General features: G+C 47.7%; 1 protein-coding gene across 3 annotated transcripts in view; it reads left to right on the top strand.

Moving 5' to 3' along the window:
* Positions 1–12,251, top strand: part of TP53BP1 (tumor protein p53 binding protein 1) — a 66,690-nt gene that overhangs the window by 53,577 nt on the left and 862 nt on the right. For all 3 annotated transcript variants that reach the window (XM_070358809.1, XM_070358808.1, XM_005892598.3), the window contains 8 exons: positions 928–1,199; positions 1,859–2,008; positions 2,301–2,731; positions 4,904–5,095; positions 5,511–5,726; positions 7,385–7,600; positions 11,002–11,096; positions 11,563–11,762. In XM_070358809.1, the coding sequence (XP_070214910.1) occupies positions 928–1,199; positions 1,859–2,008; positions 2,301–2,731; positions 4,904–5,095; positions 5,511–5,726; positions 7,385–7,600; positions 11,002–11,096; positions 11,563–11,762 (1,772 nt within the window). The remainder of the gene's footprint in view (positions 1–927; positions 1,200–1,858; positions 2,009–2,300; positions 2,732–4,903; positions 5,096–5,510; positions 5,727–7,384; positions 7,601–11,001; positions 11,097–11,562; positions 11,763–12,251) is intronic.

The raw sequence follows: 12,251 nt of genomic DNA, 5'->3' as shown, positions 1-12,251 counted from the left end.
TCTCTGAGGGGAGTGGGGGGGTGGTCTGTCCTCTGTCTCTCCCATCTTCTCTCTGGCAGCAGCACGGTCATGCACAGACAGTCTAGAGGAGGAAGGCAGGTGGGCAGATTACAGGTGCCCTATAATCTCTCAGTTCTGTGCCGAGAGAGGACACTGCTGGTTGGTTCTAGAACCTTTCCTTATTAAGCCTGGGGATTAGCTTCAGAAGCTGCTTCAGACTGAGCTCCAGGCAACCACTACCAGTTCATCAAAGCAGGCACGGGAGTGAGATAGAGTCAGTTTGATATTCCTGTCCTCTGTAGGTATCAGAAATTCAAATATTTTGCTTACTATCTTTTTGGTCTTCATTTTTATAAACAGTAATACCATTATATATCAGTTTTTGCCTGTGATTTTTAATTTCCTTAATCATGTATTGAAATACCTAATTTGAAACAACTGTCAGGCTACCCACTGCTGTAATCAGGTACCCAGAAGGGCTCCTGACCACACTTTCTCCTCCTCTAACCTGCCAGCTTCCCTGCCTTCCTTCACCTAGGGCGTTACCTCTCTTCTCTGCGTTGGAATCCTTGCTGGCATCTCAGCAGCCAAAGGTTGTGAACTTGTCCAGTAAAAAGAGAATTTAACTTAGCTCCAGGTAATAGAGGCCCCCTCCTCCTGATCTAGTACCATCTTTGTTTATTTATTTTATTGAAGTATATATTCCCTATAGAATGCACGGGTCTTAAATGTGCAGTTCAGTGGTTTTGACAATATGTCACAACTATTCAAAGCAAGATACAGAACATTTCCATTATTCCAGAAAGTTCTTTCCTAATTCCCAACTCTCTAAACTGAAATTTCTTGCCATCTAGGACTATCCAGTCATCACAGGAGCATTATGTTCTTGTGGCGTTTCTAAGCCGTTATACCCCTTTCTTCCGGCAGGAGACCGAAGAGCCGATCGTAGAGTGTCAGGAGTGTGAAACGGAAGTCTCCCCTTCACAGACCGGCGGCTCCTCGGGTGACCTGGGGGACATCAGCTCCTTCTCCTCAAAGGCGTCCAGCTTACACCGCACGTCAAGTGGGACGAGCCTGTCTGCCATGCACAGCAGCGGCAGCTCAGGGAGAGGAGCCGGACAGCTCAAAGGGAAAACCAGCGGGACAGAACCTGCCGAGTTTGCCTTGCCCAGCTCCCGAGGAGGCCCAGGAAAGCTGAGGTGCAGACAGGGTCTCCAGAGAGAGAGCCACCGCAGGGGCAGGGTTGCTGACGTGTTAATATCATGGGAAAAGGGGAGTTGCGGAAAGTCCCCCCATCCTCCTAGGATCGATCAACTCCTCTTCCACCCCTTTTCATTCCTCTCCTGTTTGGGGTTTGCATGGGAGGTAGGGTGGAGCCCTGTGGGAGGTAGACTTCCTGAGAAACTGTGGAAAACAGGTGAGGGGCCTCGGGAATGCTGGCCCAGGCTCCTGCCCCCCGCCCCCCACTTTCTGCAGCCTGTGGGTGTTTTGGTTGGGAGCACAGGAAGTTCGGGGTAGTGGCCCCAACCTGACACGTTCCCTAGCTTTTTGTTTTCCTCTACAGGTACCCAGAGCCTGAAGTACAAGAGAAGGCAGGGCAGGAGTGGATGTGCTGTTTTTGAGGGCAGCAGTAGGAAGCTTTGTCAGGAGGGTCTAGACTGGAGTGTAGAAGGATGCCCTTTACTTGGTATCCTAACTCCCGCTCCCAGCTAATTTGGTGGTGGGTGTGTGGACCAGCTTCCTGCTGCCCTGGAGGCTCAGCCTTGCTGGCCTGGCATGTAGTCTGAGGACCAAGGGGAGACTGTGAAGAAGGATCCGGTAGCAGGCGCTCTCAGACTAACCTGTCTTCATTCTCTAGTCCTAGAAAAGGGGTCAGTCAGACAGGGACGCCAGTGTGTGAGGAGGATGGTGATGCGGGCCTTGGCATCAGACAGGCAGGGAAGGCTCCAGTCACACCTCGTGGGCGCGGGCGAAGGGGCCGCCCGCCTTCTCGGACCACTGGAACCAGGTACCCGGGTAGTGTGAGATACACTAGTCTGTGACTTGTTCAGAAAAAAGGGAGTAGAGAGAAGAGAGGGGAGCAGAGAGTATGTGGGGTGTCAGGAGGGAGAAGAGGGGCCCACACTGACTGGGGAGTGGGCCGGGATCAGAGTGAGGCCCCTGAGACACCAGGCTTCTGCCTGCGATGGGGTTAGCAGCGAACGGGCTGGAGACCACGGACAGAGGAGTGGGGAAACTGATAGATCCTACTGCCCTTGGCTCATTCTCACTGCCTTCGCCTGTCTCTTATCTCACTTTAGGGAAACAGCTGTGCCTGGCCCCTTGGGCATAGAGGACATTTCACCTAGCATGTCGCCGGATGATAAATCCTTCACCCGTATCGTGCCTCGAGCGCCAGACTCCAGCAGACGGGCAGACTCGGGTGCTGGTGCTTTGCGTCGAAGCGACTCTCCCGAGATTCCATTCCAGACTGCTGCTGGCCCTTCAGATGGCTTAGATGCCTCCTCTCCAGGGAACAGCTTTGTAGGGCTCCGTGTTGTAGCCAAGTGGTCATCCAATGGCTATTTTTACTCTGGAAAAATCACACGAGATGTCGGAGCTGGGAAGTATAAGTTGCTCTTTGACGATGGGTACGAGTGTGACGTGTTGGGCAAAGACATCCTGCTGTGTGACCCCATCCCGCTGGACACGGAAGTGACCGCCCTCTCGGAGGATGAGTATTTCAGTGCAGGTACTGGAAGAAGCCAGAGCCCTCCTAACGCGTCCGCGGCCCTCCACCACCAGCAGCACTCACTCCAGCCTCAGTGCTCTCCTGTGCCCTCCAGTCAGAAATTTCATTCCCGACACGGCCTACTCTCACCCCTGGCTGCTTTGTTGTTCTTTGTTCCCCTTGTTTATTTTTGAATAAACTCCGTAGTTTGGAAAAAATGTATATACACACAGCATCTGCCACGTGCAGAGTACTGATAGCATAGAGACGTCCCCTGTGCCCCTCAGCCAGCGTTCCCCTTTCCCTGTTGTCAGCATTTTACGTTAACCTGGCACCTTTGTCAGGATGAAGACTACTGCCTTGGCACTATACCGTTAACTCAATTCCTGACACACGGATTTCACCAGCTTTTCCACGTCCTTTTTCTGTTCCAGGATCCAGTTCAGGATTCCTGTACTGCCTTTACTCCTCACATGTCTTTTGTTTTCGGATCTGTAACAATCTCTGAACCTTGTCTTGTTTTTCATGACCCTGACAGTTTTGAGGAGTACGTACTGGGTCAGGTGTTTTTTGACTGTCCTTCAGTTTGGGTTTGTCTCCTGTTTTCTCTTGGTTAGGTTGGCATTAATGAGTTTCTGAAAAGAATGTGACGGTAGTGCATGCCCTTCTCACGGCATTGTGTGTGGGAGGGGGGTGGGCGACAGCCAGAGGGTGTCTCTGGGATGTCTACCTTTCATGTGTCCATTCTTTGAATGTGTTGCCTCTTTTCTATGAGGTGGTTTGGAGATACATGTTTCATTGAGTTTGTCATTAAAAACATTCTTTAATGAGGGTTGTTTGGAACAGTGATTGGGTACAGTGGGCAAAAATGCGTCAGTTGAAGTCTCTTCAGACTTTGTTGTGTTTGGACTCCTCAGTGGTTTGCTGTCTGCTGCTTTATTTCATTGTTAAATGAACCACCTCACCTTCTAGTTCTGGGTAACACTTAGCTTCACTTAGCATCAGTAGCACATGGATTGAGATCTTTTATGGCCTGTGACTTACATTGTTTGTGTCAAATGTATTTGTTTCTCTTTCCAGTGTAAAGCCTCTCTTGGAAGTCCATGTTAGGCCCTCTTAAGACAGAGCCAGTTCTCTATCCTGCGTGCGTTGTGCCATTCAGGGGAAGGGGACTCGGCCCCATTTATTGAGGCTGTCTGCGGGTGTTAGACTAGGCCTCTTCATGAGTGTGAAGGGTATTCTTGACCTTGGCCTTCTTTGTGCTCTTGAGGATTTAGTGTGGTGGTAGAGATTTAAGCCAGGAGATGAACAAGCAAGGGCAGAGCGAGTGACTCTGTGGCAGAGATAAGGAGAGAACCAAGGCCTGCTTTCTTCCTTTTTTTTTTCCCCCTTGGTACATGCTCTGGGTTTCTGTTAGCCCTTCATTCAAGCACTGGCTAACAGGAGAGAATACATTGATTTTTCTCTTCATAGAAATGAGAAAGTATTCACATTAGTGCCCTGTTTTTATATTTGTATTTATCTTTACATAGGTATCTTTTTCATAGCATTGGAAACGGGTCTTGCCCACGATCACACAGCTTGGTGGCAGCAGAATTAGGCCTAGACTCAGGTCTCCTGAATTCTAGCCCAATGTGCTTTTGTGCCCCACACTGAGTTCCTTTTAGTCTGGAGGCCTTGTCTTTAGGTCCCGAATCAGAGCAAGATCAGAGAAGCAGATAATGGAGGAGAGGCAGGATTGATTTCCTTCCTTTCTCTGCTCTGTATTTCTACTTCGATTTTGCTACACAGACTTGTGCTTTCTCTTGAAATGATGTCATCTTTCATCTGTGACTTAACTCAAGAATTATCACCCAGCCTCCAAACAAACGAAGAAGGAAAGGTTTAGTAAGTTATAATGGGACCATTAAGAAACCACATGCATTTCATTTTGAGAACCATTTGAATTGCTAACAATCCATAAAGGCTGGCTTTAGGAAACAATTTTATAACTAGAGGGTTCCTGCTGCTGGGAACCTTCACGTTCCAATCCCTGAGTGGTGGTGGTGTGTGGGCTTGACGGCTAGGAGTTTGCTCAGTCCTAACCTCAGCCCTCTCTTGGACCTCCTGTGACTCCCTGCTTCAGGCCTGCTCTGAATAGATGCCGAGCAACCTAAACAAGCTGCTTTTTTGTTTTTTTCCCCCTTCACCCAGGAGTGGTAAAAGGGCACAGGAAGGAGTCTGGAGAGCTGTACTACAGTATTGAAAAAGAGGGCCAAAGGAAGTGGTATAAGCGGATGGCTGTCATCTTGTCCTTGGAGCAAGGAAACAGGCTGAGAGAGCAGTATGGCCTGGGCCCGTATGAGGCAGTAACGCCCCTCACCAAGGCAGCAGACATCAGCTTAGGTAAGACCCTGGCTTCCTGAACTACTGCCAACGGACCCCTGGCCTGCTTGTGGGCAGAGTGGTGGCTTTCGAGCAGTTTGTAAAGCTTCCCTCAGTCTTACTCCTTTGTGGTTTATGAGATGGAAATGAACTCTCATATTGGGAGCCACTGCATATCTCTTGTTTTCTTGCCAGGACCCAATAGTAAGTCCTCAGATTTTTCTGGCTTCCCCAGTTCTATAAAGGACCAAACACACTTTAGTCATGGCAGAAGCTGAAACAGAAAATATGGTGGCCTTGGCAGAGGCTTCCTGCTCATGTGGGAGGTGGAGGAGAGGGTGTGGTGGTTTTTAAATCAGGCTGCAATCAGCTTCTTAGAGGTCATGGCCTCAGACCATCATAGGAGATGACTTGCCTTTGGCTCATTGTATCGCAGACAATTTGGTGGAAGGAAAACGGAAACGGCGAAGTAACATCAACTCCCCAGCCACCCCCACCACTTCCAGCAGCAGCAGTACAACCCCGACCCGAAAGGTCACAGAGAGCCCTCGTGCCGCCACGGGGGTCCCCTCGGGCAAAAGAAAGCTTGTCACTTCTGAAGAGGAGCGGTCCCCTGCCAAGCGAGGCCGGAAATCTGCCACTGTGAAACCTGGTGAGTGCTCCCTTTTACCCTGTTCTCCCCCAGACCTCGGAATGCAGGGTCAGCTGCTGGAGAGGTGGAGCCTGGCACAAGCAGGGGCTCCTTCCTGATCACGGAGTCGGCGCCCGCACACGCCCACCTCTCCATCTCCCAGCAGAGCCCAGTCTGGTACCAGAAAGGAAGGCAGGCTTTGATGGGAAGCATCCCTCGATGCCTGTGTTGGTTCTGGGAGGGAGAAGAAATGTAATGGATTTTAGGCAGACTCACAGGAGGTGCAGTTTTTCTTGGACCTCTTCCTTTATCTGGCACTGTCTTCCTCTGGAAGCTCTGCTGCCCCCTCCCTTATGCTCAGGGCCCTCTGGCTTTCCCACATGTCCTATTAAAAGCTGCTACCTTAGCCTGTGTCTCCCCTTTCCACACTAACCCCCAAACAACCCCTTTCCAGCCCCTCAAGCTGCGTGTTTATAGAAGTTCAGTCCATCTGTTGTTCACTGGGTGTTGCTGTGACCCAGCCGCGGCCTCTGTGGATGCTGGAGACACAGAGGCAGGGTCTGCAGTGTCTGCCCCAGGGCGCTGTCTTAGTCTAGCAAACTGAGGAAGTTGGTTGTCGTCGCATGTCCTGGCGCCTGGCACTTCTGTTTCCTGTGTCTTCTCCGTATCTAAATATCTCTGCTCTGGTTCAGGGTATGTAAGGCATGGAATTCAGTGCTTCATACATTTTACCTCATACAGTGTCTGTGAGTTACAGGTGCTGGAATTCATTTTTTAGTTGAAGAATCTAAGGCAGAATGTTGGTTTACTTCCCAAGGTGACACAGTCATCCAGAAATCAGACTTAGGCAGTCTGGCTGTGAAGTCCAGGCTTGTGCATGCTACATCAGACTGTTCTCTTGCTGCTGGTTTTGTTTTAGGGAGGCATAACCTGACTGTCATCTTAGCCTCCTAATGAGCCAGGATTCGGCTTCTCCATGCCAGGTATTTGCTTGTTTCCTCGAGGACTTCCTGGGGCACCAAGCATGGGTGTTCTGGGAGTCCTGGACTGGCCGGTTCACGTCCCACTCCCAGGTGTTGGAAACTGGTTGATACGGTTCTGTCGACATGTAAAAGCACTTTATTACCAAGGATTCTGTGCACTGTTCTGGTGAGGGTCAGGGACGGGGGGAGTATCTGCTGGGGACATTTCTTTTAAATGAACCCACCTTTTTAAAGGCTGCCTCAAAGCACTAGGCAGGGAATGTGGGCTGAAGGTTTCCAGTCATTTTTCACTTTTACTTTGTGTTAGAATCACCTTTTCTTCAGGTGACTTCAGAAGTTTTTGATTTGGCTCTATAAAAACAGTGCTAGTTGGGAAAACAATGTATACATTGTTATGACTGTAAAATTTAAATACATAGAATTCCTCTGCACTGTTAAAACAAAATTTTTTTTTTTGAGCCAAGTGGCATGGCTTGCGGGATCTTAGTTCCCCAACCAGGGATTGAAACCAGGCTCTTGGCAATGAATTCATGGAGTTCTAACCACTGGACTGCCCTCTGCCTTGTGAGTTTGTTTTCAGGTTGTTGGCCATAGGATGGTCTTTGGTTAATAGCTCAAAAAAGTTCCGCAGGCATTGCCTGCCCACCCTGTTGTGCCCAGGCCACGGTCTGTACCCTGTGCCTCTGTCCTTCCCAGGTGCGGTGGGGGCAGGAGAGTTTGTGAGCCCCTGTGAGAGTGGCGACAACCTGGGTGAGCCCTCTGCCCTGGAAGAGCAGAGAGGGCCTCTGCCCCTCAACAAGACCTTGTTTCTGGGCTATGCCTTCCTCCTCACCATGGCCACGACCAGCGACAAGTTGGCTAGCCGCTCCAAATTGCCAGATGGTCCTACAGGAAGCAGCGAGGAAGAGGAGGGTAAGGCCCTAAGAAGCCCTGGGGGCTCTCACACCCATGTGCTCGTCCTTCCTTTCCATTCACTTTACGAACCATGTCGAGGAGGCAGGGCCCGTGGCAACTGGAGTCAGAGTCAGAGAAAACTAGTTTAACCCTGCTTGCTTTGTGGTTTATAGACTACTCTCAGAGAATTTCTCGTAGCAGTTCCTCAAAATAGTCCTTGAGAGGCAGATGGGAGATAGGTCTTATCCATTTTACAGATGAGAAAACAAGCTAGGAGCGGTCAAATAATTGCTTTTTATCCACAGTAATGGTGGACTTGGGACTTAGACTCCATTTTGTGCAGTACAGTCAGATTTCTGAATGCCCTGCCACCCTTCCCATTGGTTTTCTCTGGGCCCAAGAAGACATGTGGGAATGAAGTTCGTTCCCTTGAGTCTGTGTGTCAGACTAGGAAGGGTGGGCTCAGGGTCCCAGGTGATTTCAGAGAAGCAGCCTCTAGGCCTTTTCACCTCTTGTATGTCTCTTCAACCTTAAACCTTACACATTGCATCTGGGTTGTCTCTTAGGGTCTGAGTGAAGGCTGCAGTGGGGAGAGGTAAAAATTATTTCACCTGTCTAAAGAGTGTGTGATCCAGGTGAGAAAGCTGGGCAGGTACAAACATACATTGTAATTAAGTGACGGCAGCACAGTATCCGTGTGTGTCTGCCGGGGCTGACACTCCAAGTGGAACAATGTTGTATAAGTTAGACCGCTCACCAGCGCTGGGCCTTGCAGGAGGGAAATCGAATTGGGGAACATGGTTATCAGAAGACAGCACCAGCTGCAGATCTGGGATTGGCACTTCAGGTGTGTGGCCGATTTTCCTAATTAACCAAAACTACATCTCACCAGCCACAGCTCTGTGGAGATCTGTATGGGGACATGGGGAGGGTGGTCAGGGAATTGCGGTTGAAGTGTATACTATCTGGAGATACATAAATGGTTATCAGTATTGAGGCTTTAGGGTGTGAGAGCACGTGTCCAGTGGATGGGTTTCAAGAGTAAGTGTGATCTAGGCCTAGTTTTTCAGACAGAATGCAGGTATGTGAAGGGTTTCCTAGCTAAGGATTTAGTGTGATTTGGATCGTGATTGGGTGTGTCAGGGTATCAGAACCATGCTTGTGGTCTTGTTTTCTTTTGCTTTCACAATATTGCTGGACTCTAATCTTCATTCTCCAGCACGCTCCTAGCCCTTTCCTAGACTGGGACTTCACAGTGCAGCTCTCCAGATGTTTTGTTGATTGATACAGAACGCCTAAGAAAACTTGCTTTGGTATGAGATGCAGACTGTCAGATTCCTTAAAAATCTATGAGCCTGCATGAGATCTTATAAACCTGAGAATTCCTTCCATCCCCTCTTGCAGATATATCAGATATTTTTAATCTCATTCTTATAAAGCATGAGTGAGGGATAGGTTTTGTCTCAAGTGAGGAGGAATTTGGACCTTTTTTTTAGAGGGAGCAGGCCATGTTTGTTGTGGAAAATGTAGTTACGATGAATGTCTGCTTTATGTTGCTCCTTTATCCTTACACATTGCTCCAGCAGTACCAGAATCTTTGATATTTTTGGTATATAGTATATTTTAGAGATTCCATGATCTCAGGAAGCAGGGGACATTTGTATCAGAACAGTCCTTTACTAATTAGCTTTTAAGAAACTATGTGATATGTCTTGCAGATAACCAGGAATCTCTTTTATTTGTATCAGGAGCTCAGTAAAATATTTGAATCCATCTTGTGAGACGTATTTAGTAACGAGTTAAGAATACGGCATCTGATCTTGTTAGGTGGCACATTATTAGGGACCCATCAGCCACAGGGATTGACTTCAGAGTTAGGTACCTTCATCCTTGATTCAAATGATGCAGTAAAAATCTGTTCATTTTAGCCTCTGATTGACCAGGGCCACTCATGCAGTCAGAAATAAAATTAAATCCAAACTGAGAAAAGGTAGAAATGGACTGCTGAGGTAGGGTAATATTTGATTACACAAATGCAGGAAATACAGATGGGGATTAAAAGCTAAACAGGTCAGGACTAGAAACAGTTCTAGATAAGTAGACATAAAATAGTCATGAGAAAAATAAAGGACCTTGGGGGTCTTGGCAGTGACTCAGCAGTAGAGTGTTGGTGCCAAAAAGTGTGACATGATTTATTGATAAGGGCCAAGGATGCCAGGGCAAAACTGAGAAATAGTCTTGCTGGATTCTGGGTTTCTTACAGCCAATTAGTTTCTAGTTTGAGTTTTCATTCTGACAAGAATATGGAGAATGCTCAATCAAGAAAAGAGCAACGGAAGCAAATAGGCTGGTCAGTCAGACCTGAGCAGAGGCTTGGGTTTAGGGCCTCAATACTGCCTGAGCAGCTCTGGCAGGGAGGGCCCCAAAGGGTGGGGCAGCCTCTGGTGGCGGGGGTTCTGTTCCAGCAGGTTCTCCTTCAGGTATGAGTTGGGGGAGGGAGTGGTCCTGGCACTGAACTTTTTATACATTTGATTTTTTTTTTTTATTTGTGATAAGTCCATTAGAACTTAAATTTCTCCAAACTCTAATTCAATAAAATCTCTAGTGTCTTTTTTTTTTAAGTGTTATTTATATATGAGAGGAGCAGATGACAAGAAAAGTCTCAGATATTGGTCAAAAGAAGCAATTTCTAATTGCCTAGGGTCATTACAGCTTCAGCCTCATCTCTCATAACTTCTGCTTCACTCTCAAGAATGTAGAGCAGTCACTGATGTTCAGTGTCCTGAGCTACTTCAGGATCGTCAGAGGTAGATAGTTTGCAATAAAAGGTTGAATTAGGCCCTTCTGGCTAACCTCCAGTTAATTATATTTTACAAACCCCATTTTCTTTGAGCATTTTGGTTTATCAGAGTTTTACTGGATAGGGAGTAAAATGTGGATGAAGGGCACATTTGAAGGCTTTATTATAAAAAGTGCTAATTGGCCATTGATCTCCACAGAAGGCAGAATTAGAGGAAATAGGCTTAGTCTGCAAGAGAGATTAGGGCAGACAGCAGGAAGAACTTGCTGATGGTAAGGGTTACTCAGGCTGGAGGGCAGCAGGGTGGGGAGTGGGTGCATTGGTCCCCAGGCACAGTCCCTGGGCGCGATCTTGGTGCAGAGACCTTTGCTGTTCTCAGGCCTAGGACCTGCCTCCATTTCTCATCTTCCCCACCCTTCCTGCTCCTGTCCCTTTTTTGAGCAGCATTTCATAGGCCTCGTGACAGGTCTTTCTGGCCCATGGGGAAGCCCTTTACCTGTTTTGGGGATACAGTATTGTGGAGGTAACTGGGAAGTAAGAAAGAGGACAGTAAGAAGCAGTCAGAGTAGCAAATGAACCAACTGGTAGTGATTATCATCTTGGTTATGTTTTTTAATAGAATATTTAGAAATTCCTCCTTTCAACAAGCAGTACACAGAATGCCAGCTTCGAGCAGGAGCTGGCTACATTCTCGAAGACTTCAATGAAGCCCAGGTAAGGCGTTCCTTTGTGTAGCTTCCCAGGGGAGGCAGTAATGCAAGTCCACTTGCTGGACTGAGCAGCGGCTGGATGGTAGAGATTTTGGGAACTGAGACACTGCCAAAATGTTGCATAAAATAGAACTTTTACTGTGTACAAGGAAGAGAAGTCAGAATCTTGGGTTACATTTAATAGCATTGGTTCTGTTGCTGGGACAAAAGCAGATGAAAATTTGTGTTTAACAGAAATCTTTTTCATGGTACTGGCTAAATATATGGGGTGTGGTTGTCCCTTGAGGACTTAGACCCCCAGAAAGCTGCAGGTGAGGCAGGAAGCTACTTGGGTAGGAGAACAGACTCAGTCACATTTTGGATAGTATCGGGAGGTGTTCAACTCTGTTTTCTGTGACTCATTAAGGAAGCTGTTAAGCAGCTTTCCATAGTCATCACCAGACCCACTGGTTTTATGCCTTTTCTTCCAGTGTAACACAGCCTACCAGTGTCTCCTAATTGCGGATCAGCATTGTCGAACCCGGAAGTACTTCCTGTGCCTTGCCAGTGGGATTCCTTGTGTGTCTCATGTTTGGGTCCATGACAGCTGCCATGCCAACCAGCTCCAGAATTACCGCAATTACCTGCTGCCAGCTGGGTACAGCCTTGAGGAGCAAAGGATTCTGGATTGGTGAGTAGTTGTGAGCCTGTCTAGAACAGCAGACAGGAAGATAGCAAGCTTCCAGAGGGGAAGAATCTGTGGGAAAGTAAGTATTTCTAGAAACTGGAACAATCATAGGATACATGACAGAATTTGGGTTTGAGATTATTTTTGTAATTTAGTTTGTTTTCCTAGAGTATATGGTTAGGGACCTTTTTAAAAACGTGAGATTTTCATGTAGATTCAATATTCTCAACTTGTCAGGTGAGGGGACTAAGTTTTAAGCTTAAAAATATAGACCCAGGAACGTGATTTGACTGATTTTTGGGGCTCAGGATAAATCTGGAAATCAGAAGGGGTAGATTAGAAGGTCAGGATCCCAGAGAAGACACATCATTCAAAGAAAGAGGGAAGGGGGTGACACCCTCAGCAGGGCTTTTGAAAGCATTCACATGTACCCGAGTCTCTCTGCAGAAAAGCTGTTGTTGGGTATTATTTATCATGCTGTTTCTCCGACTC

Source organism: Bos mutus, chromosome 21 (assembly GCF_027580195.1).
Source record: "Bos mutus isolate GX-2022 chromosome 21, NWIPB_WYAK_1.1, whole genome shotgun sequence".
Lineage (NCBI taxonomy): Eukaryota > Metazoa > Chordata > Mammalia > Artiodactyla > Bovidae > Bos > Bos mutus.
The sequence above is the reverse complement of the archived record's forward strand: the minus strand, read 5'-3'. Positions and strand labels throughout refer to the sequence as shown.